The sequence below is a fragment of the Podarcis gaigeae genome (genome assembly GCF_964106915.1).
Source record: "Podarcis gaigeae genome assembly, chromosome: 1".
NCBI classification, from domain to species: domain Eukaryota; kingdom Metazoa; phylum Chordata; class Lepidosauria; order Squamata; family Lacertidae; genus Podarcis; species Podarcis gaigeae.
The window spans coordinates 76,581,875-76,609,681 of record NC_139678.1 but is presented as its reverse complement, the minus strand read 5'-3'; the positions used below and the strand labels follow the sequence as shown (position 1 = coordinate 76,609,681).

The following is a 27,807-nucleotide window of genomic DNA, read 5'->3' as shown; positions in this document are numbered from 1 at the left end:
ACATACCAAATAAAACAAACTCTGCTAGTGGGAGGCCACACGAGGCAGGGCAAAGACTGTACTAAAAGGTAAAGTTAAAGGACCCCTGACAGTTAAGTCCAGTCGCGAGCGACTCTGGGGTTGTGGCACTCATCTCACTTTACTGGCTGAGGGAGCCGACGTTTGTCCGCAGACAGTTTTTTTCCAGGTCATGTGGCCAGCATGACTAAGCCGCTTCTGGCGAAACCAGAGCAGCGCACGGAAACACCATTTACCTTCCCGCTGGAGCTGTGCCTATTTATCTACTTGCACTTTGAGGTGCTTTCAAACTGCTAGGTTGGCAGGAGCTGGGACCAAACAATGGGAGCTCACCCTGTATCAGGGATTTGAACCGCCAACCTTCCGACTGGCAAGCCCAAGGCTCAATGGTTTACACCACAGCGCCACCCACATCATACCTTTTTAAAGAGAGAAATGGTGATGTACAGCGCAACTGGGAAGCACAAGCAAAGAGTGGGAGGCCACATGAGTCAGATCAAAGACTGTACTACTTCCTCACAAATTCACAGCAGAAGCCAGTGCAGGGACTGCCACCTCCGCCACTGTGGGTTGGTCAGTCCTCGCACCACTTGCCATGCAGAGACCTAACAAAGAAAACAGACTCTAAGGATATTCAGTCATTCTGCTCTATTGATTAATTGAATGCTCCAGTGCCTTGTTTACGGGAAGAGATATTGCTGCATATAAACGGAAATAATAGATGACACTTCTATTGTTATTGCTGAGGGTGCACAAGGCTTTCTCTTTCTAATTTAGCCGGCACTTCCTCTGATACTACTGTTTCGCTCAATGCTTTACAGTGCATTAAATGCAAAATTGAAATGTAAATTGAAAGTGCCAGCACTCCGCATAAATATATGCATAGTAATCTTGTGGAAGCATAGCAGAGAATTTGCATTTAATTGTTCTGAGAACTATATTGGCAATTTTGGGTTCATTTATTCTGGAAAGCATCATTTACTCTTTGGCGGTATCATAGGCATCCCTACCTGAAGCCAGGCAGTACAGGGATGTCTAACCTAGAAAGTGGAAGCTGCTATAAACAGGGAGGACCACTCAATGCATAAGGCTTAAAACTGATATGCATCCTGAATATCCCTCAAATCTCTCTAGATTTATCTCGGCTTTCATATCAGATTGCCTGTCTGCTTATTCATGTCGCCACATAGTGAGTGGCTCTGCTTATTTTAAAGTGCCAGAGATTGCTTTACTCATTCTCACCCCTTCTCCTTTTTAAAACTCGCTGACAATTGTTTCCATGATACCACTTAATAAGCATCAGGATTTTAGGAGGTGAAGGAATTACATCCATGCTCAGGTTGAGCAGATGCCCTCATACAAACTAATAATGTTCCCAAAATCCCACATGGCAAGCAGGTAATGATGCCCAGGAATTGCAAAGATGATTTATATTCATGAAATAGGGAAAGAGAAGGATTCCCCAGCGGTGCTGCAGAGAGACAGTGCCTAAGCATATTTACAGATTATCACGGGGGGCTTTTAAACCCTGCTGCCCATTTCCATTAATCCACAGAGCTGCCTGCCCAATTTCACATTGGCACACTCTCCATATAACAATAGAGAGCTTATTAAATATTAAGGCTTTAATCTTAAGTACTTCTGTGTGATGGAGGAGTCCTACACACTGCAAAGACAGACAATGTTTACCACATTAAAAAAAGTTATCTTGCAGAGACACACTAAAAGCAAGTAGCCAAGGACTATGTCAGGTATACTCACTTGCTTTAACAGGTGCAGCAGGCAGGATGAATTAGCCCCATCATTATCAATATTGGTAACGGGATGCTTGTTAAAGACAGAAGCTCAGAATCCTTGTGACTCTAAACGCCAAATTTGCAGCCTCTGTGCTGCCACTTCCCAGCTTTATATGACTATGGATGGTTTTATGTGAGTAGAAGCCTCACGTCTGTAAACCAAATCCAAACTTTTCCCTCCTTTATCTGACCCTAGTCAATGCAGGAATCAATTACAGGTGACATTTTCTTGGAAGGCAGGCTAACTCAAAAGGTGAAATGTAATGTAGACAGCTCCTTACTGGGGTGACAAGCACAGGAAACTGCCTTATACTAGGTCCATCAAGCTCAGTACTATCTCCACCAGAGGTGAGCAACAGCATTTGTTCAGCAGGCCAGATTCTTAGTTCCCCCGTTCTGGCCAAGTGGCCCACCTGTAAATCACCTGATGTCAGGTGACGCATTTTTGCCCACAAGGCTTGAAAATTCAACCATCTTGTGTGCACGGTGCCTTGAAACCATGACAACCAGCTGTCGGGTCTTCAAAGCACCGCAATGGGCTCTCAGCAAATACCAACGATCAGCCCAAACACATGTCGTATCAGACTAGCTAGACATCCAGGGGCAATTCCAAGCAATGTGATGTATGCATGCTGCAAATGCGGTTGCAATCCAGCCCAAGGCAAGTGCACCAATAGCAGGGAGCTGGGAGCCGTTGTTGTTCTGCCATATGTGCACACACAATTGCTGCCGCATATTGTATGTAAAAAGCAGGCAAGCCCTAGGATCATTCCTGCAACACTAAACTAGGTTAAGGTAAAGGTAAAGGGACCCCTGACCATTAGGTCCAGTCATGGCCGACTCTAGGGTTGTGGCGCTCATCTCGCTTTATTGGCTGAGGGAGCCGGCGTACAGCTTCCGGGTCATGTGGCCACCATGACTAAGCCACTTCTGGCGAACCAGAGCAGCACATAGAAATGCCGTTTACCTTCCCACCAGAGCGGTGGTTCACCACCAGGTGCCGTTTACCTTCCCACCTATTTATCTACTTGCACTTTGACGTGCTTTTGAACTTCTAGGTTGGCAGGAGCAGGGACTGAGCAACGGGAGCTCACCCCATCACGGGGGATTCGAACCGCCGACCTTCTGATCAGCAAGTCCTAGGCTCTGTGGTTTAACCCACAGCGCCACCCATGTCCCAGCCATGGATGAATCATGCCTCATTTCATCCACATGGTCACATACAAGAGAATGAGCTGCCAACTTTAGTTAGCACAGAATGTTGCTGCCCATAGATTATTAAATGATTGAGAGCTAAGGAGCAAAGATATTGTACCTATTCTGAAACACCTACATAGGCTAACACAGTTGGGTTTGGGCCTTAATTCAATGTGCTTTTTTGGTTTTGGTTTTCCTAACCTTTGATGTTCTACATGATCTAAGCCCTGATCATTTCAAGGAACACCTTCCCCCATATGAACATCCTGTGCTACAGGGTTTAAAGAATTGCCACTGTGGCCCTACTCACATTTCCATATTCTGGTGAGGCTGGATTATCGTTTCCCAGGAGCAAGGCCTTCTCTCTTCTGGCCTTGGAGCTATAATCAACAGGTTTGACCTGCAAAGCTAACTCTAAACCAGCTATTAGCTGATTGGCACTGACATTGAATTAGTCCATGGGCAGGTGCTATTTGGATTCAAGCCGTGCCTGCAAACTGACATTTTTCTTTTACAGACAGCTCTGCTAGACTTCAGAGGAGAAATGCCCATTTGCAGGCACATTTGAATCCAATCCGTTCCTGCAAATGGACAAAGCCAAGCACACTGTTAGCTTTTGTCAGCTGATTGGCGCTGACGATGAGCTCCTTTGAAGTTGTCATCTGACGTCATGATGAAGTCTGGTGATTGATGGAGTGGATCTGCCCACCTGCCACTTAGGGTCACTAGAGTGTGGGTCATTTCTTGATCCAGCCCTCAGGCTCAAAAATATTCCCCAACCTTGGTCTAAACCACACATACTTCCCGGTCACTGCTTAATAAATATATTTATTACTTATCTGGAAACTCAGTCAAACTTGGGTCATCCTTACTATTTACATTTCACTCTTTCTCTCTCTATTGAATTCCTTCCCACAGTCCCCTTTCAACACAACAAAACTTGCAAATGAACAAAACGTTGCAAAGCCCAGTCCTTGCTTACAAGATAACAGGCGATGGGTGCTATCGGGAAGGCTGTTTATTCACACAAAATCTGGCTGCTATCCCACACTTTCTAGCGCAATCATGGTGTCACTTTTCTAACTGCAAAAAAAGGGGGAAGATAAGAAGGGTATCAGAAAATTGCACAGGAAAGTGAGGGATAACAACCTGGCAATCTCATATATAAACAGGCAACACTGAAGAACTTCCATGCAAGTTTTATGGAATCATATCAGCATGAAGGCTCACTAGGAGGATAATCACAATTAAACCAAACTCGAGAAAGAAAACTTAATAACCTTGGCTCTTCAGAAAGTGTTGATCTTAAAAGTTGCTATTATCCCCAAAGCTTTTAGTGGGAATCATGATTATAATACATAACAGAATAATTATGGCATCATATTTCTTAGAATCTTTAATTGTAACTAAAATCAAAGTGTGCTAATAACAGTTTCAAACTGGGAAACATATTCTAAAATCTCCCCCAAATTACTTTCATAGAGTAAACCTTTCAATATGTGAATTGACACAATCACATGTAACTTATGTAAGCCCAAGAAAATAATTACTTTGATAACCTATCGCTGAGGAACAACCTACGGCACATTAAATGAAGTAAGATAACGCTTGTGTTTCTTTATTGGTTTCTCAACTATTGAACTGCTTTATAATCTACATTCAGCAACAGCCAAGTTGAATTTGCTGTCCCATCCCTCTGTTTGCTTCCAGACAAGGTTTGGTAGACCTTTCTTGTCATAATGGAATTCCTTTTCCCTATCGCTCTAGATCTTGATGTCTAACTTCACCCTGGCAGGAATAAATTGAAAGTGCTCTGATCAAATCCAAATGGGCAGCATTTATCAAGAAGATAAATACCCAATGTTTCAACACCTTTGACAGTTGCTGGGAATAGGAACAAAATGAAATTAACCCTTCAAGGCAAACCCTCCAAGTGCACGCTCCTCAACTTCCAACGGGTCAAACACGAAGCATAATGTGCAACCAAATCAATAAATGCCTAACACTTAAGAGAATTACAACACCAGATTCTAATGCACAGCATCAGTTTTGTTAATTTGTTTATACTAGAAGTAAATTTAACACCATGCAACACTTAGGAGGGCAAATTCCCATAAACGAAAGCTTGCGGCTGAAAATGAACTTAGCTCTTGTATGTACAAGGAGTAAAAGAGAGAATGAATGCTTAAACTAGTGAGTTCACAAGCGAGCCCCATCAGATTTGTGTTATGCATTCTAATCTAATTATGCCTGAAAAAATACCAGTGCCCAATAAGAGAGACATATCTGTCTCTACTATTTGCCACGGAAACCCTTCTAAGATGTATTCTGCAAGTTGAGGTAAGCTAGAAAACTGAGTAAGTCAAAAGACCCATAGGATACCCTATAGAGGAGTCATTTAGAGCGCTTTCCTTCACTGGTTTAATTAGGGTTGCCATATTTCAAAAAGTGAAAATCTGGACACAAAAGTTCTGGGGGTTTTGGGGGGGGCAAAGTTGCTGAGCCTTTTTTGCAAAATCTTCCCCCCCAAACTTGAAGTTTTTACCAGACATTTTTGCCAGTTTTTGAAAATTATGCCTAGACTCCATTTTCAACAGACGAATCCTGGTTACGTCCGGGAAATTCCAGATGTATGGCAGCCCTACCTTAATGCAGTGCAGTGGAAGTGACTATCAGGAGTGGCAATCATGTTACATTCAACAAGCGTACAATATGTGAATCGTGTGCAAGTGAAGGTGGCATGTGGTCACTGGGGCTGCTGTCATGACTGACCATCGTGCACTAAACCCTGAAACCCTGCCATCAAACTACGTCTTGGTTCTAACACCTAACATCTAAAAGTAGTATGTTCTTAGCCCCCTTTGCTGCACGGCCCTAATTCCTACTCCAGTGAGCTAATCCTGCTATTGCTTGTAGCTACTCAGCCAGTATTAGGATCCCACTGGCTTCCAAGGGTAGTGATAAAGAGGACATCACTAAGGGAAGAAGCATGGAGAGCTAATCAGGGAACATCATGCCCAGAGTTGGGATAAAGAAAAGTGCATAAAAGGGCATGGAGGGATGGTGTGGTTCTATTGGGATTTTTTTTTGCGGGGGGGGGGGGGACTATTTTCTGGAGACTGCAGGCTGAACGGGCATTGCTACTAGTAGAAGAGTGTCTTCAGAAGTCTAAGAAACCTTTCTTTGTATTTGAATGTGTGCAGCCTATGCATGGCATTTGTGAAACTTTAAAAAGAAGGAAGGAAAAAGAACACTGATAAAAAAAAACGCTTTGAGCTACTTTCAAACTTTTCACAGGTTCAGATAACATTTTAGCATGCAGTGGGTTACTGCATCAATATCATCCTATTCTGTCAGTGGCTCCAGCCACGCTGCATGACATCCATCGGCATTGCTCTTTGGACCACCAAAGAGCATTCAAATTTTAAAGTCAAGTTATCTGATGCCTGTGTTGCAGAATACTGATGGTCAAAGAAAAGTTCACCCTGTAACTTTCAGAATTTGCTACAAGCCCCACAGTCTTATTGCCTGAATAAGGCAACAAATAAACACACACACATACTAAAAACAAAAACATACAACACACATCCACCAAGAGCAGTAAATCACAGAAAGCTTAGACTTCTAAAAAGTTTCAAAAACACAAATCAGCTCTGTAAAGTGTTATCCAGGCATCTTAGCCCTATTTGGGCATTAATTCTACTCACGTGTAAGCACACATGCCAACAGAGAGTGCTGCCAAGCCCTGCCTCCACTAGCTCATCACTTTCCTCCAGGTTGATTTGATTTATTATATTTCTATGCCACTTTTCATTCAAATGAATCTCAAAGTGGCTTACACACAATAAATAACAATATCATAATAAACACAGTTAAGGCTCCCTACACAATTGTCTCACAAACACAACCTACCTATTGTATGCATATTCCATTTGAAGCACTGATTTCTCATCACAGCCAGAATTCCATATAGATAAGTACAGTGGTACCTCAGGTTAAGAACTTAATTCATTCTTGAGGTCCATTCTTTACCTGAAAATGTTCTTATCCTGAGGTATCTTAACCTGAGGTACCACTTTAGCTAATGGAGCCTCCCGCTGCCGCTGCATGATTTCTGTTCTCATCCTGAAGCAAAGTAATTAACCCAAGGTACTATTTCTGGGTTAGTGGAGTAGTAACCTGAAGCGTCTGTAACCCGAGGTACCACTGTACCTGTTCTTGGGCCCTGTCACATTCTAGCACTTTTTTTTCATTAGTAGCTGTGCCCGGCACTCCCTTCCTAGGGAGGCTTGTCTGGAAAAGGCAGGCTAGACAGATCTTTGGTTTTATCATGGTGATTCAATTTATCTGATGCTTGTTCTTAATAGCCCAACCTTCTGCAAACTTGTGTCCCCATATGTTGTTGGCCTACATCTCCCTTCAGCCAGTGGTGAGGATGGCCAGTGGTCAGGATGATGGGAGTTATGGTCCAACAATATCTGGGGACCTGGACTGGAAAAGGCTTTTCTAATGTGATGAAGGAAATGTAACCCAAGGTGCTTATGCAGATACGGGTTGATTTTGTTCTCCCATTGAGTTCTATTAGACAATGCAAATGGGCAAGCCTGACCTTATCCCGACACAGGAGTCTTCTCAGGAAGGATTAAAGAGAGGGGCTGGGCTTTTCTCAATGGGTGATGCCCTCCCTCTGGAAATCCTTGCCAGACTCATTCCATATACACCTACAGAAAACTCATCAAGATGTTTCGACTCCAGAAGTTTTTGGAGGGAGAGGTTAACAAACATTCAGGCTCATTTTACTGCTTATGTATCACTTTAAAGTTTTAACTGGGTTTTAAATCAGTGTTAACATTTTATGGATTTTTTTTAAAAAAAACACTATTGTTTATTGAAAGCCTCCCTGAAGGTCTTTTTATTTAGTGGAATATACATCCAAATAAATAAATAACTAAAGTCCCATTTTAATAATATAAAACCTACCCTGCTACACACATTTTGTTGCATTTAATTTTATAAGCAGTTAAAAGCCTTTTTGTCATAAATCTACACTTTCATAGGTTTTTTCCAACAATCATGTCCAAGAATCTTCCATAGGTACAACTAGAAAACTGCCAAGGTTCTAGAGGCATTGGAACAACCCTAGAAATGGGATGCAAAAGCAGGATCATTCACTCTGACACCAATCAGCTAAACCCCTCAAGCATGAGTCTTGATTATATTACGCTAAGGCACACAATCATAAGTGTTATTACGGGCCAATTATTCAGCCATTTTTGAACCAGCTGTGGTCTTTGACTTTATGACCCCATGCAGGAGTTAATTTCTCTGGCTGATTGCATGCTCTGCACAGAAACCATTTCTGGTTTATTTCTTCCCCTTTTTAAATTTGCTTGATGCTGTTTCCAAACAGCGCTTCCTTTTGCAATTTATTTTGCAATGCAGAAAGAGGGACTGATCACTCATCAGTATGAAGATGTATGAAGTACATCTATTACCTGAATCCCTAGTACTATAGAAAACCAAGCCATGGGTTTATTTTTAAGAATGAACCAGGTTAACTTTACACCTAGGGCACATGACCATTTGTGTTTTGTATCTCCCCCTCCCCCATTTTTTCCATATGCTAGCTATTAATTTCTTCATCTGATGAAAGAAATACAGTATACAAGAACCAGCACCACCACATACAGACATGAGAAACCAGCATAGACCAGAAACAGAGTGAACTGCCCATCCCATTTGACCTTCATTAATTTGGTGCAAAGCAACTGCATGTTAAAAAACAACAACTATGCCTCATCCCTTCACACCATGAGAAGCAGCTTCTGAGCTTTGATGGAACCCAGAGCTTGAATGTCTCCAGTTGAAAATAGCCTTGCATTCACTCTGCTCAGATGTGGGGTGGCAGCTATTTCATTTAAGCACAACTTGCTATGTTTCAATGCTGCTCAACTAGCTTGAAAGGGGGAGGCTAAGCTTTCTCCAAGAAAAACTGTAGTTTTTGTGTATGTCCCCCTACTATTTGCATGGCAGCAACCTTGTAGATACTCCTGTGTGTGGTGGGGGCGGGGAAATAAAACATGCACACATAAGCAAAATGTAATTCTACATTGCGAACAGTTATTTGAACAGAGCTTGAGATATTACAATTGGCTAAAAAAAATTACAACAACGGAACACATAACTCACTGGAACTGCAGCTATTTCTCCAAACAAAAGGATGACCTGCCGTGATTTAAGTATTCCAATCTTCCTCATAATAAAGAATACAGTATTCTCACTAATAGTTCCCTCACGAAGACTGTATCGTATCTACAGTGCACAGAAGGCAGCGATATATGGCAGTGCTTGCAGCTGGGCACAGAAGGTGGCACCAGATATTGCAATAAGAGAACACATAACACAGCTTCCCTGCTGGCCTCACTGAGCACTGCAGAAAGGGCGAGATGTAGCTCAGTGGCAGAGTGTCTGCTTTGCATGCAGACACTCCCAGGTTAAATCCCAGGTACCTCTGGGTAGGGCTGGGACACAGCCCTGTGTGAGGTCTTGGAATGCCACTGCCCGTCAGTATAGATAATACCAAGCTGGATGGACCAATGGCCTGATGCAGTGCAAGGCAACTTCCCATGTTCAGTTCTGAAAAAGCTTAAACTACAGAGACACTTCAAAAGCTCCAAGGATTTTCCTCCCCCAATAAGGTAAAGGGACCCCTGACCATTGTGTCCAGTCGTGGCCGACTCTGGGGTTGCGACGCTCATCTCACTTTATTGGCCGAGGGAGCCGGCGTACAGCTTCCGGGTCATGTGGCCAGCATGACTAAGCCACTTCTGGAGAACCAGAGCAGCGTACGAAAACACTATTTATCTCCTTGCACTTTGACGTGCTTTCGAACTGTTAGGTTGGCAGGAGCAGGGACCGAGCAACGGGAGCTCACCCCGTCATGGGGATTCGAACCACCAACCTTCTGATCAGCAAGCCCTAGTCTCTGTGGTTTAACCCACAGCGCCACCCGCGTCCTTTTCCTCCCCCAATACTCATCCCTTATTGATCACTGTTGACTGCATGGGCAAGAGTGAGGATTACAAGCCTCTCTCCCTCTCAGGAACCAGAATCTCACCCCCTTCTCACCCCTGGCCCCAGAAGACCTGAACTTTTCATTAGTTTCCTGGAATATGGGGGCTTTTCGGATTTTTAAAAATAAAAAACCCCAGATCGCCACATTTCAATCTATACCAGATAAAAAACTGTGCTAGCCCTCACTTCAGCTTCTCATGTTTTGGAGAATGGTTGAAGAAAAAGCATGAAGCAGTGCTCAGATTATGTTAATTGCATGCAGCAAAATCTACCCGTTAGCTGTGGCCTTTGGCTGATCTATTCCGCTGAGATTGCAGCGTGTTGCCTGACTCCTCCTGTACTCAAGTTGCTAACAACTGCAGTCGCCAAACACACCGCAGCATTTCTCAGCTGCTTGAAATTCACCACCCAACTGAAATAAGCACCAGCAATCAAAGCAGAGAGCCAGTAGTGACCCAGTGCTAATGAAGATAGTGATGGGATTTTTAGAGGAAAATGTCCGCATTAATGATCTTGTCACTTCACTTAGTTACAAAACAGCTGGCGGAGATGACATGATTCAGAGGGATCAATCCATCATCACACTTCAACCTTCCTCCGTGCTCATATTTCATTACCCATATCCTGTTACAGGAGTTACTGTAAAATTCATAGCTTTGGGGGTTGAGGGTTTTGTCACAAAGACCAGCAGGGGTGGCTCAGAACTGTCAAAGGGAGACCTAGAAGATGGCAGCTGCTGCCATCTTAGGATCTCTGTGTGTAGCTATTTATGCCAATGGAAGATAAAATACACAGCTGCAGAAAATGTTAAACGGTTAAGTGAATGGAAGGGGGAAGAATCTAAAATGGATGCAAATTCAACTCTGTTGGAAGGAAAAACTTCCCACTCAGTAGATATTCAGAAGCCACAGCCTAATTTGTTTATGGACAGGGATCACAAGCTTTTATAAAGGAGGTAGTAAGACTAGCGGCTAGGTTATAAAATAGCCCTAACCGTATGGTCCCAATGTACAACTTGTCTGCCAAAACCCCTTTTTCGGTTCCACCATAGCTCCTAATTACCACCATCCCTGCTCTCCACCCTGCAGCTCCAAACTTCTCATAATCTGAACCCTCTTTCCACATGCCATTGCTTGTCATCTAAAATCCTGTTCCATGTGGGAAGAGATGCCCCCACGTCCACACAGTCTGGGTGACACTTGTTATCCAGCAAGCATCGTTTTACGCTATGGGCCACTGCTGCTTCTTCCATACATTTCCACCTTGCCTTAAAGCCTGGAAGATTCCAAACTCTCCTTCTCTTGTCACTGAAATGAGTATGGAGCAGACAGAATCATAGAATCAATTCCCCTGGAGAAGGAGTAGCCAATGCTGTGCCAACCATATGCTGTTGGACTACAATACCCATTGTCCCTCATCATCCTTGATGATGGGGCTGGAGCTGATGGGTGTTGTAGTCCAAAAACTTATTGGCTACTTCAGAGATACAGGCTAGCATATGAGTGGGGAGATGGTTCAGTTTTGCTCTGTTTGCCTCACAACAGATACAGTTATAGTGGTTTCCAAACAAGCCTCTACACTGCAGTAGAAGCTGATGGGTTCAGGTTAAAAGCAATATTCGTGGGAGGGAAGGGGGGGCAGTCTGCGATTTATATTGTACTTTAAAGTCCTTGGGTATGAAGCCCCTATCAACACATTTCCCAAAGCCCTAAGAGATATCTGTTAGGCACTCAAGGTAAGATTCCAAAGGAAAGAGTCATTAATTCTGTATAGATAAGGTTAAAAAAAGAAGGAGAGAGACAATAAACATTTCAGAAGCTTTTATCTGTTGTTACCCAAGCCCTTAAGGCTAAAAAGTAAGCTGTTGCCACTTATATAAATCCTGTTAAAATTTAAAATGTGGCTGAAAGGTCTTTTTTCATAGCATTTTTCATATAACACTCACCCTTCTGCTTCTGTGTTGTGTAAGAGATGCCAGCCTCTACTTTTCTTTTTCAGTGGGAGACATATCAATGATCTTCTGGTTTGATCGGCTGGCCAACAATGCTACAGGCTGAGGCCTCCGTGCATAAACTGAAAAGCAACAAGGAAGCAAGTTTCTCCTAGGTATGAGCCTTGCAATGCTCAAGCAAATGCCCACTCTGCTATTGATTCACACATGTATGCTACAATGCTAGACTAGCTTTTGAACCTTGGGGCTCAGCTTTAACATTTCTGATATGTTTTCACACAGTAGGCTTGTCGTCACTGACATACTGATAAATCAACTCCTGTTTTTGTTTTGTTTTGTTACATGGGCTTTCCACATTCATCTAATTGGCCAACAGGATGCTGGACTCAAAAGGCCTTTGGTTTAACTCAGTAGGGCTCTTCTTAGGATTAGAAAAGCTAAAAGGTCCCTCGGAACCAGATATCACCTAGATATTAAAAAACCTTTGTGCCCTCCACTTATGAATGGACTCCCAGTGCTCCTCACCCCCCAGCCAATGTGGCCAATGGCCAGGGATGATGGGGTTTTAATAACATCTGGAGAGCACAAGGTTGGGAAAGCTCAGAAAGGTGGATCTATAGGCCAACTCATTACAAGGCTGTCTCAAATGCTTGATTATCTGTGCAGTCCCTTCCACTCCCCCCCCCTTAATTAAAAAAAGCTTAATTAAGAAAAGCAGAGGCTTATTTTGGCTCTACAGCTGATTTGTCCCGTCTTAAATGCCTAACTGCTAACACAAGCAATTTGGAACAGCCTAATAACAGTATTGAGCAAAACTGCATTCTCACAATGTTTTCCCTCAGACAAATAATGCTTACTTATAATTTATATTTAACTTGACAAAATGCTCTATCATCTTAGAGTTTTATACCACTGGTATAAAACATTTTAATCATTTCAACAAACAGCAAAAGTTTCCTGTGCTACACTGTGGTGTTGATAGTCCTTTGTCTTCATATTTTTAAATGCAGGGAAGATAATGAAAGTCCACTGCCGTTTACCTTCCCGCCGGAGCGGTACCTATTTATCTCCTTGCACTTTGACGTGCTTTCGAACTGTTAGGTTGGCAGGAGCAGGGACCGAGAAACAGGAGCTCACCCCGTCGCGGGGATTTGAACCGCCGACCTTCTGATCGACAAGCCCTAGGCTCAGTGGTTTAACCCACAGTGACACCCGCGTCCCACAAGAGCCTATCAGCTTGGAAATGAAGTGGAGCCACCCACAAATAAGCTGGTGGTTTCTAGTAGGGCTGAGTAGAATGTTTCTACCCAGTAAAATTCTGGAGATTTCAGAGGGCTTTGGGGGCCCAGGAGCAGGAGGCTTTCCAAAGAAGGATTCTGGGTGCTGTTATTGTGGACTTAGTCGGCTTACAGTTAGTTACAAGCTGGTCTGAGGGCCCTTTTTCTTCAACCCCAGCCAGCACGGCCATGGGAGCCATAGTCCAACCACTTCTGCAGGGCACGATGCTGAGGAAGTCTGGCCTAAAGGAACCAAAAGTTGGGCAGATCAAATGAGTCTGCTTAGTTCCTGTTTGTTCTAGGTCAGCTTCTCCTAAAATGAGCAGACCACCTTAAAGTTGCCCACATTTAGCAGGATGCCAGGATTGGACACCAACACTTTATTATGTTCAGAACAGAGACGTGCCAAGAGCTCTGTGACATAGGGATATAGGGACTTTTCTTCCTCCGTTTATGGAGAAGAGCAGGCCAACACCATTTTGTGGTCCCTTTTCTGTCCCTTTAGATGTGGCAGCTGTTTGGTGTTATGCTGTGCCCTGATAGCAGCCATTTTGTAAGTGCGCGGCCAGAGCACTTTTTCCAAAATTTCAAACTTAACCCCCAAGGTTGCTATTGCTGTTCACCTACAGTTGGTAGGAGAACAGAATTTTAGAGTGGCAGTTGAAACCTGTCCTTTCCCCTTCTGTCAATCCCCCCTGTCCAAGGCCCTGAACTGCATTACTCAGGCCCTATTCCAGGTTGACAGTCACCTTGAAAAAGAGCACTCCTAGGGAGTGGGGATACACAATTTAATAAGAAAATGAACAAATAAGAGCTGAGGGAGAATGCATCTGCTCTTGCTTGAAACAAATGGAATGCAGTCTGGGCACTTAGCTGAAAGAAACCACAGATTGAAAGTCAAGAGGAGAAGAAATTTACCTCAACTAGCCTGTCAGGCTCCTGTGCCGTGGACTTGTAGGTAACATCAACTACACATGTTAATCATCTCTGTGACTGCTTAATGTGGTGGTGCTTATTGTGTTTCTCCCCCATTCAATATCCTTCTTGTGTATACAGGAGAGATTGTCTAATTGATGTCTGGAAAAAGGGCAGTCCTGAAATTAAATGTGGAACCAGACATAGTAGTAGCAGTTGGTGCCTCATGAACACTCCCACAGTTCTTGCTCGCTATGTTCTGGTAAGACTCTACCAGCTGAATTTACAAGGCAATCCTAAATTTAGCTGGCCAGCTACAATATGATCTAGTCCTTGTATGTTGCTAGTCCAGTCAATTATTAGTTCTTCATTTCTCCGAGATCTATTGAAGATTATAAAGTCCATTCGCAATCATGGAAGGTGTTTCGTTTGCTTTTGTTTTTAATTAAGTGGATGTTCTGCTGTACATTGTTAAGAGACTCCTGCAAATAAGTAATTCCAACTATGACACTGCCACCAACAAAACTGCCTCCTTTCAAGCACATTTGAGAACCCAAATAAAACAGATTGATGCGCACCTCATCAAACTTGTGCACATTGCAAATGAAACTCATGCACACTGATCATCAGATTGCAAACAAACCAGAGGAAGGGGAAATGAACTGAACATAAACATCTAACACAAAGTGAGCACTCTGCAAAATAGCATATTAAAAGCAGAACAAATTCCAAAGTATAAGTAACACACTCAGAATTTATATGATCTGCCATCCAGATTGCAAACAGAATAAACGACCATATACGCTAACAACAAACTCATTCTCCAATTGCCAGTCCTTACGATTCCAAAACTGGCAGGTTCAGAGGAGCTTCAAGGTTGGCAGATGTACAAAAACCTTTAAGTGGGGAAAACACAAGGGGAGAAGAAAAATAAGCCCTACCTGGACCAGGGAAACAGAATTGAGTATCCAGAAAAATGGCATAGCTGATGGGATGCAATCCTGAACAGGAACACTCTACACTGCAGCATTATATTACGGGTTCAACTTAACAGTCTGAACAAGTTGCTGAAAGAAGCATGAAGGTAACACAGGAAAACAGTAACAAATCCAGGAGAGCCAATCAGGAACAAATCTGGAAGGGTAAGGCAAAAGGAATGACATGCAAGGTTTAGCCTGGGAATTATCATCTTTTTCTTGTTGCCAGGTTGGGAGTTGGGGGAGACCAGTGCAAAGGCATTGGGCTGTAATCATCTAATCTATACTCAGAGTAGACTCATTGAAATGAATGCCTGTAAGTTTATCGTGTCCATTAATTTCAGTGGGTCTACTCTGAATAAATGTTAGTTTAAAACATTATAATATAATAACCACCTTTTCCCTAGTTGTTCCCAAGTTTTTAAATTTTTTGGCAGGGGGAACCCCCTACAGAGGCATCATTATTACCACCACTTTTCCCTCCTGCCTGACCCACAGCAGAGATTGTTCCCAAGTTGTATGGGGATAGGAGAGCACAGTGCAAATGTAGAAACATTGGGTGGGATTTAACTAATGACTCCTGTCAGCAGATGCTCTGCACAAGGATATGTGGAACTGGGATTTTCCCCCTTTCCTCCCTGACGCATGCCTCTTGCACCCTCCAAAACTGGGTCAGAGGTGTGTGTCAGGAGATCCCTTTGAATAGCATGTGGGGAGAGGAGAGGGGGATCGTTTCACTATTAATAGGCATTAATAGTATTAGGTCACATCTGCCATCCTGTATTAAAAGCTCCTATTCATTATATATAAGGATGAAAATATGATATGTATATATAAAACTGTAAAAAGCTACAAATAAAAAGAGCTCCTATTCACCTTGCTTGTTTCCCATACTCTGTGTATTAGCATAGAGATAACTGAAACCACAAATCATTCCCTCCAGCTGATTTCTTGTAGTTTCCTGCCCTTTAGCAGGTTTCTGGAGCATTACCTCAGTTTTCTGTGCATCAATGAAGCTATTATCCCCAGTATGAGGTGTTTCCCTGTCGTCTGTAATATTGTCTCTCCCCGCCCCCATAGGATTTAATTTCAAACTCTCTTGATCAGGTTTGCGAGACTTTTAGCAAACACATTCTTGCCAATCACTGTGAGGTGCAGTCTATCTCTTGCCAGAAGGCCTTCCTTAAGGAAGCAGAGACCATGGTCTAAGAAGTCAAACTCTTCCTGACACCACCTGCGCAGCCAGTGGTTTAATTATTCTCTCTTCCTGGGCCCTGACCTTCAACAGGAAGGAGTGTTGAAAAAGCCACTTTTGTGTCCCAAGGCCCTTCAGCTTCCTGCACAGTCTCATAGGCCCTTGTCATATGTCGAAGGCTGTGTCTGGCAATATCGTTTGTACCTACATGAATCAGAAGGAAGGGGTTGTGGTCAATGGGCTTTATAAGACATGGCAACTTTTCTTTCACATCATGACTCTTTGCACCTGGAAGACAGCACACCTCCCGGGAGATCCTGTTACCTCTGCACACTGCTGCCTCTGTCCCCCATTATTACTTCAAATTCCTTTTGACTGGACCAGCAACCTTCAGGTTAAATGAATAGAAAGATCCACATGGCAAATTACAGCTGTATTGATACAGCAAAGTGGGGCAGGGGCCTGATTAGGAAAGCTGTGGGATACTTTATAATACACATGGAGTCAAGAGGCTCCAGAAGTGAATCAGAGAGGTGAAAATCAATGGGACTTTAATCAGCACTGGATTGCAGAGGATTTATTTGCTTGAAGACAGCAGATGTAGGCAAGCTCCCTGCTGAGATTAATTAGTGGGGTGGGGACAAAAGTACCACCATTATTTTAGCAAGTGCTGTGAGTAGAAATGGGAACATCAGCAGGTCTTTAAGTACGACCTCATAGATGTCTCTGGTGGTGTACAATATTCCTGTCCTCTCTCTGTGAAATCACATTCCTAGCATTCCCTCTGAGCAGTGGTATCAGACACTCACGCTTCTTCACTTAAAAGCGCTTTTTATTTTGAATGAATACATGCAATAAGCATATGAGGAACATTTCTTCTTAAAGAAAGCTTTAAATTAAGCAGTAAAGGAATGCAACCCCATAGCAGAATATTTAAGCATTTAAAAATGCTAAAAGTTATTAGTGCGTCCAACCTGTTCAGCCTGTCTCTTCCCCAGGGGCTTTTTCTTGGCCTGTGAACTTCTCTGCACAGAAATTATTTTAGTTACTGTGATCTGAAGGTCCATTAGACCACCACCTTGCTGAATCTAAGCAGGTTTGGGTCTGGCCAAAGCTTGGATAGGTAACCACCTGGGAATCACGTGAGCTGTCTTGGATTCCATGGTGGAAGAAAGGAGTGATATAAAGGTAATAAAAGAACTATAAAAAAGAAATAAATACACATGCCACCTTCTATCCAAAGTTTCAAGGGCGTTTGCAGAAAAACAAAGCAACAATAAAAAGTGACAACAAAACCAGCAGCTAAAAGGTGTGTAAAAGCATAGTAGGTCTAAAATAATTGAGACAGAAAAATGCTTTGAAATGCCTGGGTAACTAAAAAGGTTTTTTGCCTGGCTTTTAAAGGATGGCAAAGATGGCACAAGGCATATCTGCTAGGGAGGATAATCCATTGTTGAGGTGCTAGTTCTTGCCCCCTTTTTTTAACAAAACCCTAATCTCTGATGGAGGTGACATTTGGAAGTAAGCAACACCAGCACTTTGAATAAGGCCCACAAATGAATGCACAACCAGTGGGGTTCTTTTAAAACTGGCCAGATACCATCCATGCAAGCAGTGCCAGTCAAAACTGGTTGTTGCATCCAGCACTAGTGAGCCTTCCAAACCATTCTCGGAGGCAGCTCTACAAATAACACACCGCACTACTCCAGTTGGGATGTTGGCAGATGCTGCAGCTGATGCACCAGTGAAAGGCATCTCATGCTAAAGAGGTCGCCTGGGCCTCCAAAGACAAAGCTGGACCAAGGAGCACCTGCAAGCTGACCCTTCAAGAGGTGGACAACTCCATCCAGAACTATTTGCCTACCATCTGTGTGAACCTGAGAACTATCAACCCCAAGGACCCCTATCTTGTTGGGGTTAAGATTCAGTTTTACTGACCTAAAACCAGCCCCTTATCAAATCCAGGAAGCAGCTGAGCACTTCCACAGCCTCTCCTGACTCAGATGCCAAGGAAAAACAGAGCTGGGTGTCAAGAGCACACTGGTGGTACTGCACTCCCAAATCCCCAGGTGGCCTCGAGGAATCCCTTCTGGCATCTTGTGCAAGCCCATAGCACAAGCACCAGGTGGCCAAATAGAAGTCCCCCTGTGCAACCCTCTGCAAATCAGTCTGCAAGTAGAAGTAGAAGCACCACAATACCATGCCACCAACTCCCAGAGCCGTCAGAAGGATGCTGTGGTTGATTGTGATTTCCAGAGGAACAGCCAGGTTTGTCACTTGGATCAACGAAGATCCGTGTGTCATCCACGGATGGTAGACTCAAAAGCCAGCATGAGGTAAAGGGAGAATCAACAGGTTGCCGCCCTCCTGACATCTCTCATCACATACGTTATCCAATCAGTTAAAGTGCAACTGCAGGGATTGGAATCTTATGCTTCCTTACCTGTGAGTAGGTCCCACTGAATGCCAAGCATCGGCTTGCAAGTGTTACACCCTGACTTAGCTTTAAACATGAAAAAAGAACCAGTAAAATAAATACCTCTTACCTCCTCTCGCTGTAGTCAACTCTCCTGTAACCTTGTCAGAACACTGGAGTCGGCAGCTCTCCTTACTTAACCCATCTCCATGCACTACATGAAGCGCAGTAACTCAAAAGATACTCTTTATTGGGAAAATTTGAAACTGATTCCATATAAATTACATTGCCCCCCTCCCCACAAAAAAATCCATCCTGCACCCCCCTCCAGCTCCAGTTGATTGAAGATGAAATGTCAATGAAAAAAAGGATGTCATATTTTTAAAGTAAGTCATAAAAATAATCCAGTCCTTGGCCAAGTTCCCAGATGGCAATTCCTGTGCCCAGTTCCTTTGCAAGCTCTAACCGCAGTTGGATGGACTGCAAAACACAAGAGACACATGAAGGATAATTAATTTTGCTGAATATAGACATTATGAACTGATCAGCTGGTGGGGGGGGGGCGTTGCACAGAAACAAAAACTAAGCAGCATAAATACCTTTCATTTTATTTCATAAGAAGCCATTAAACTAAACAGCATTTGCCTTGAATTTTTGTCATTAAGTAATCTGACAATTTATTCCTAGCAAACAGAAGAATGTAATGTGCAACCAATTTATTCAGCTAATGTATACATCCTGCCTTGGAGTAACTGTATATAAAATAAACTCGCGCTTTGGATGCATTCCAACTCCATTAAAATCAGATTGAGCCTTTGGCCATGTTCCTTTTTGTTTCCAAAACAGAAGGGTGCATACCTTTAAAGTTGGATAGAAGACTGCATGCTTGCCTCCTTTACTTCTACAAAGCACAAAAAGAGAAAACAGTTATGAAAATTGATATTATCATGAGACATATATCTTGTGTATTTTATCCCACCGTGAAATTGTTTCTTTCCAGGGAACAGAGAAGGGAGAGACAAAGAATTATGGGTTGTTTGTACAATAAAATAAAGAAGTTCATACTAAGAAAGAGTGACAGAGACAGAGACTGTACTTTAAGGAGCCTGCAGGCTGAAAAAAACTCAGAACTAGCAAAGCTGTCCAAAAGCAGCTTCTAGTATAATCAATGGCTGATTGAAGGACAAAGGATTTTGAAGGTGAGCATAAGTTGTTTAAACATGATTTCATTTCTTGGCTTTTGCATTTAGTTTAGAATCTAGACTTCTCAGTGACTGCGGATGAGATGCTTCACAAGTGGACATACTTTTCTGCCGTGTGGGTAGCCAAAATCCATCTAAAGTGAGGGGGTGGGAAGGTGGAAGAGGAAAGTGCTTTGGTCAAACCATTATATAGGTGGTCACTACCTAATGGAAAGCAAGGAGATGAGCAACTGTTCAGAAAGGGGCACGTGGTGGAATGCCACAGATAAGGTTTCACTCTTTTTCTGAGTTGTGGTCTTAAAAGGATCTAAAGGCAAATGGTAGACCCTCACCCCAACCTGCACTGCTTAAATTCAATGTCTCTTGGCATTCAATTCTCTGAGGACATGCTTAGGGCCAAGCTACACGTTATTCACATTTTTCAAAAGCTCGCTTACGTTTGCTCACTAATACTGCCATTTGCACCCAAAGGCGCTGTTTGCTGCAAACAGTACATGTAGGAGCAACCAGGGAGCGGTGATTTTCAAGTAGGATACCAACATGGGGCTCTTGCAATTAAAAAGTGGCCAGTTTAAGTATGCCACAAGAGACATTGGGCAGGATTTACCTAACGAACCCCATCAGCGGACGCCCTAAGCAAGGGTTTCCCTTGCGCTGTAGGGGTTTTCCCCAACTCTTCCCCACCATGTTCTTCTGGACCCCTAAAATTGGCTCAGGGAACGGGGTCAGGAGAAACCCCAGAACAGCATATGGTTGGAGGGGGATCTGATATACTTGTGGAGACAGAGCAACTGGAATAACCCAACATTTAATGTCACCCTTTGAAAGCTACTTTTTGAGAATTGGTTGGTGTCTAATTTCCAACAAAATAAAGTGTATCCTGATTTACGTGCATAATTTTAACTGGATTGCTATTAAAATCAAGGATAGTTTCACAGTAACTCCTCACTGAATCCTCTTATTTTCCTTAAAGGAGTGGCACTTGTCTATTGTAAAGGTGGCAAAATCCTGCTATTGATCTAATCGCACTGAGTATTGCTGAACTGATTATTATGCTGTTTTCTACTTTTTCAATAAAACAACAACAACAGTTTTTCATTCCTCTTCTTTGAGTAAAGTAAAATCTGGAGGCAGTTGCTCCCATGAATTTTGTATAAAAATAAACAAATGAATATTAAAGGGGGGGGACATTTTATGATTGCAACTCACTTTTTGTATTCAAAATAGTGTTCAGCTATTTGTTCATCCCAAACCAGCTTAGGTTTATGCTCCTTCAAGATTTCTATATACCTAAAAAAGGAAAAAAAGAACAGAATTCCTGAATTCTCTCTAGAATTTATATATAGCAACAGTAACATAATATTTTTAAATGACCATCTTCCAGCTGCACATTTATATGATCTATGGGCTACTTTTAAAATGAGGCTGCATTTTAAATTGCATTTTAACCTGTATTTTAAATTGGTTTTTCTTTTCCTATTACAGTGGTACCCGTTCGCATCCTGAATGGAACGTAAGACATGATGGCATGTCTGCGCATGCGCGGGTCGCATTTTGCTGCTTCCGTGCATGCGTGTGATGTCATTTTGAACGTCTGCACATGCGCAAGTGGCGAAACCAGGCAGTAACGTGCTCCGTTACTTCCGGGTTGCCGCAGAGCGCCACCCGAAAGCGCTCAACCTGAAGCACATTCAACCCGAGGTATGACTGTATGTTTTTACTGTAATTTTACTGGTGTTAGCCGCCCTGAGCCCGGCTCTGGCTGGGGAAAGTGGGGTATAAATTATTATTATTATTATTATATAGTTGGAGCTGTCGTGTACGGCATCAACCGTACCATGTAGCTCTACATTCTCAACCAGCAAAAAAAGAGTTTGCTACACATTAGAAAAAACCTTCTTATTGAGAAGAGGTGCAGCATAGCATGATCATACATTTGCTATTTTCTTTTACAGTTCATTATGTGCCCTCCAGTTCTGGTAGCATTGGAAATGATTTTTTTTTTAAAAAATTCCCTCTCCTTTTTTGTGGGGGGAAACAAGCCAATGTCAATATCCCCTTCTTCTGTAACTTGAGAAATCTTGTGGTATTTATATTTCTACCTGCTTCCATTTTCAGTTCAGTACCAGGCAACGTACACTATTTATCTATCATTTATCTATCATCTTTTACAAATAAGGATCTCACAAACAGGTTTTGTCCATTTCTGGTAAAGCCCTCATAGTGGATGCCTTCCTCCTTTTCAATTTCATTTTGCAAGTACCCCAACGCTATTGTTCTTCCAAGTGGGTGACCTTCATCCCCTGCCCTCTACTACCTTCAAAAATAGAACGAGACAAATGCTCTTTGAAGATGAGCAGAACTTTGTCATGTCAAAATTAATCAACACCAACTTTCATCTTTCGCTTTGCTTGAAGTCTTTCACACAAGAGTTCTTTTCAGTATGGCAGCCCTTGGTAGGGAAGTCTGAATTTTCTATTACTGTTTGCAGAATCTCTGATTCAAGGAGCACCACCTTGGTCAATAATGAACATGGATTTTAAAACACCTATAAGGACTGTGTGTTTAGTGACCCCTGTAACAGCTGGAAATTACAAGAAAGTACATCAGGGCTGCATTCAGATAACTTGTGTTAAGAGAGGGGTTATGACTTCCATGCTCATTGTGGTATGCATAAGGAACTGCATCCTCGATGCAGAGAATCTCCCTGCTGTTGCACTGCAATTCAGAGGTGCCTGAAAGCACAACTCAATGGTATGAACAGTCTTCCCAACACACACACACACACACACACACACACACACTCCAGCTTGAAATTAAATAAGAAGGCTGGGGTTTGTCTTTGTCCCGTGCTTCCAAGGCACATGGAAAGAACTGCAATGCAAAAGGACAGCTATCGTCTGCTTCCTTTGCAATGGATTCCAAAGCCCTCCCAAAGCCTCTGAAATGCAGTGGAACTGCTGGGCAATCCCTACCCATCCCTTTGCAGCTGCAAGCTGGAGAGCTTGTTTTTGTGGGCATTTAAAGCACAGCAGGAACACTGCCCTTCTGTCTTCCATAAGGTGGATGTGGGGATCATCTCTAACCTCATGTTAAGATTCAGACGCACAGCCTGAGGCCAAGTGCAATATGCTGCTCCTTAAGGGACGGGCAGATAGCTGTTGACCCCAAGTTTCTGGGTGGCTATTAAGGCCAGAAAACCTTGGTGGGCTTCTCTTTGTGTTACACAAAAAGCCATTCTATCTCTTCTATTTTCCCCTAAGTTGTGTTAAGCTACCATCTGCCCAATCAGTGTAAGGTTTTATTATGATAGATATTTCTCTGCTCATCATTTTGTTCAGAGCAATCAACCTTAGCTGTATATTTTACTAGAAAGCTTCCATTTCAGATGCTACAGACATTAAGCTGATTTCCATCAAATAATAATCAGCTTTGCACATCCTGAAATTTCAATCAAGACTCTCTCTCCCTCCCCCCCCCCGTGTGTGTGTGTGTGCGCGCGCGCGCAGAAAAGGAGAAGTGCAGTCTCTTCTAAACTGGAGAAACTTAATTTCTATACATTTAAATCCTGAACAGAACTACAGCCTTTACAGGTGGTTAAAGGTAAATCTTATGTTGCTACACAAGGTCAGAGAGATCCAACAGCACCTTACTGGATAAAAATCACAGAAGTGAATACTGCCTTTCCTTTGGGCCTAGAAGATGATGATACCAACACCTAAAATGGCTCTGAAAGTGTGCACTTCCAGGGCTTTCCACTTTTCATTGTTGCCACCAGTGCCAAATCAGCGTTGCCAGACAGCGACAGCATGGCCATTGATCTACTGACAGAGCCCTAAGAAGCATCACAAGTAATGTTGGTCTGCTGCTGAGCTGGTGAGAGCATTGAGAAGATTTATTTTGATAAAGTGGCTGTGACCTTGAAAAAAATCATACAGGTGGTTATTGCAAAGGAGATACAGTGACAGGCAGATACAGGATAAAATGGGGAAGGAAGAAGAAGAAGAAGAAGAAGAAGAAGAAGAAGAAGAAGAAGAAGAAGAAGAAGAAGAAGAAGAAGAAGAAGAGTAGTAGTAGTAGTAGTAGTAGTAGTAGTTTGGATTTGATATCCCACTTTATCACTACCCTAAGGAGTCTCAAAGCAGCTACACTCTCCTTTTCCTTCCTCCCCCACAACAAACACTCTGTGAGGTGAGTGAGGCTGAGAGACTTCAGAGAAGTGTGACTAGCCCAAGGTCACCCAGCAGCTGCATGTGGAGGAGCAGGGACGTAAACCCAGTTCACCAGATTACGAGTCCACCACTGTTCCACATTGGCTCTCTAGTAGAGAGTAAAGACCACAAAGGGGCTGATCTTCTTTCTGTACTTGCTCCTAGCCTGAGAGGCATGGCTTCAGATCTCCAAGCTCCAGCAGTCCATATGCACATGTGTTTGTGCTACACCATGCCAAGTCACTGTCAGTTCTTCTTACATGCCTCCCAGTGCACTGGCAATACCACTGTTTATAACAGGGCTCCAATTACATATGGGATTAGCAAAGAATGAGCAATTTTATTTAAAATTGTGGCATCAAACCCCTGAACATAAATAAAAAGGTAGCCAGCATAAACATAAATTAAGGTAGCCAGGCCCTTAAAGCAACACACATTCTGATGTATTTAACCATGAGAGAAAAGGTTCAAGGGGGGGGGGGGGGACTTCTATGATTTCTGAAGGGTGCTGTATGTAGAAGATGCACTTTGGCTGGAATGTGAAAAATGCTGTGGTTCTTCAGCATTCGAGACAGGAATGATCTATAATGGTGCAAGAAAAATTGTCTGTTGCACATTGGAAGAAAAATCTTCCAATATTTTTTTCTTTACAAAAAAAGAAAAAAAGATTACAGCTGGTAGAATGTGCAGGGGCATATTTTAAACTCTGCACTTTGGGATGTGTTCTTTTAATCTACCAACTTCCAAATCGCTCCACCATCTATTTTAAGGAACAGTTCCACTCGTGGAAGTGATGTAACAGTGCTAACTTGGTGATATCAGATTGCCAGTTGTACATTTTCAATTGCCAAGGCTTTCCTCAAAGATTGAACAGATTATAGTTCACAATGTATGCTTAGAATTCCCTGGGTTCATTTGTACCTACCGTGGGAGTCCTTAGGCCAAAAAACTATATATATTTACTTATTTCTCAAACAGAAGTAGTTTGCTGCAGAAGTTACTTCAGTAGTAAAGCACTTGTGCTGTACACGCTGCCCTCAGTGGGGATTAAACCTATTCCTTCCACTTCACTTGCATTACCTATCAAATGTAAGCACTTTATTGCTGATGCTATATGCCATATTTTTCCGTCTATAAGACGCCCCCATGTATAATACCCCCCTCTATTTTGGGGGACTGAATTTTAAGAAAATGAGGGGAAATGGCCCAAAGTTGTTGAGCTTCTCCCCCCACGCAGCTGCAGGCAGGAAAGGCTCCCTAAATCTTTTCCCGCGCACAGTGGCATCAGGGGAAGTTGCGCTCCTGGCCGCCAGCCGGTTGGCAGCAGTGTTTCCTGTGCACAGTGGCATCAGGGGGAGTTGCGCTCCCACCCGCCTGCCGGTTGGCGGGAGCGCAACTTCCCCTGATGCTGCTGCGCACAGGAAATGATCCAGGGGGTGTTTCCCCTGCACAGTGGCATAGGAGGAATGTGCACTTCTGCCAACCGGCTGGCTGGCAGCACACAGCTTCTCTTCCCCATGCCACTATCTGTGTACTGGACGACCCCATTTTTTGAGTCAAAAAATCTTGTCTAATGCATGGAAAAATAAGATACACATTAGCCACTTAAAATGTAGTGAAGCCATTCCCTCTGCCTACCCCCCTCTGCATTTCAATTCACATTTGCACCTTGCCATACACAGTGAGGGGTTGGGGATGTCTTCACCTTTGCTACCTGTTCAGTTTTCCCAAACCTGCAACCCCTCTGGAGCTCCTATTTATGAAGCTGTCATCTGCACAGGTGTGTTCCTCCATGCATGTGCATTGGCGCTCTCAAATGTACGCACCTGGCTTAACTGGGAAGTGAATGTGGCTCAAGTTTCCCAGCTGAACTGAAGCTGGTTTGAGGAAAAACACATCAAACAACTGTATTTCTCAAGGAACTGCAGAATCGATATTGATTGTTGCTAATGTCATATGCATGAAGCTTCAAAAACCAGCAATGGAAGACAACTGGATGCAGACTAATTGGTAATATAAACACAGCCTAAATTACTGCTCAGTTTCTGCTGTCAGAGAGGTGTGAACACACCCTTTGTTAGAGATCACCATCCCCTCTGCATTGTGCAGGGCCCTCAGACGGGTGTGCTAACAAACGTCACAGTGGGTGGCATTTAAGCTACTGGGTAAACACAATTTGAGAATAACTGTGCCATGTACCTGTGAGCTCACTGAATAATTCAGGAGTCCTATTAAAAAACAACAACAGACGGTTCAAAAATGTTCTCACCAGCACTGTGTACTTAAGACATACTTTATTTGAGCAGTTAAGCAGCATTAACATTTTAATGAGAGCAGTGACCATATGTAAACCTTGACATTTCTAAATAAAGTTTAATGGGACCCGGAGCAGCACTCACACAGTGTAAGTACACAACCCTATATTTCTTAGAGCATTCTCTTCTCAACAGCTCCCACTCCCCCCCCCCCCCCCCGCCAATGCAAGCTGCTTTTCAAGCTCACATAAAATAAAAGCACTGGGTCTTGTACACATATGCTGTTTCACTTTTTAAAGTTTCTAAGTTTCACTTAGAAAAGCTTTCAATTAAGGAAATTCTATATAAAACAACAACAATAACCCCAGAGAACCTATTGCAGATTCCATGCACCATTGTAGATTGTAGTCACAATCTCTCCATCGCCCACCACACGGGTGGGGAACTAACAGAGAAAGTTAAATGATGCTCTAAAACACTCATACAACTGATCTAGTAACTTGAATTACTCTGCGAAATTTAACACTTAAGCTTCTACGTTAACGGTGCACAGATGTTTAAGATTAAGAGAAATGTAAATATCAAATTTACTTTTAAACTGATATTCTTTTTCCAGGCAAGTGATACCATGAATTCATAATTACTTATGCACATTTAATGCATCCTTCTGCTGTTACATTGGTTAACTTAGTTCGTGTGTTTGCTTCTTACATGCTATTTTCCCTTTTTGTTTCTATTACTAGTGGCAAGTGTTAATTAAGTTTTCTCTTGCCCATACTGCACTTCCCTGTTATTTTCAAAGCATCAGGGCATTGGGCTCTACAGACTATATCCCAATTTCCCCCCTCGAGCATTTGTTCAGTAAGCCATATATTGTTCTTTTCAGTTTATCCATTCTTAACACTTGACAGGTCACTCTTTACAGTGGGACTGTTTTTGACAGGTTAGCCCATCTTGACAGAATGGTAAGACTGTAGCTTTTAAAAGAAAAAGAGAAAAAAGCAGTCTGGACATGCTGCAATCCATAGAAAATACCATTCTTGTCTAGTGACCGACAGGTTAATGGTAAAGTAATTTACTTTGCCAAGGCCAACCTAGATCCAAGCAATCCCATAAAAACACACACCAAAAAACTGGCACCTAAGAAATGAGATGCAGAGTATTGTTCTCTGTAAAGAAAGAGGAAATAAGCTTGTTTACTTAAGATGAATTGACTTTGATTGTTGATCCTACTCTCTGCTGGTCTAAGAACAAATGATATCAACTTCTGGTGAAATGCTTCAATTAGACTGTACACTAAAGTTTATTTCCAGTGTTCACCTC

The 27,807-nt window shown here is 42.8% G+C and overlaps 1 protein-coding gene across 8 annotated transcripts in view; it reads right to left on the bottom strand.

Moving 5' to 3' along the window:
• CHID1 (chitinase domain containing 1) overlaps window positions 1–27,807 on the bottom strand; it is a 127,120-nt gene that overhangs the window by 10,349 nt on the left and 88,964 nt on the right. For 6 of the 8 annotated variants that reach the window (XM_083757181.1, XM_083757179.1, XM_083757184.1 and 3 more), the window contains 3 exons: window positions 21,228–21,308; window positions 19,675–19,717; window positions 19,046–19,296 (listed from right to left, as the gene is read on the bottom strand). In XM_083757181.1, the coding sequence (XP_083613307.1) occupies window positions 19,198–19,296; window positions 19,675–19,717; window positions 21,228–21,308 (223 nt within the window). In that variant the 3' untranslated portion in view covers window positions 19,046–19,197. Of the gene's footprint in view, window positions 1–12,030; window positions 12,159–15,169; window positions 19,297–19,674; window positions 19,718–21,227; window positions 21,309–27,807 lie in introns of those variants that run through there. The other 2 variants (XR_014568510.1, XR_014568508.1) reach the window with 2 other exon arrangements.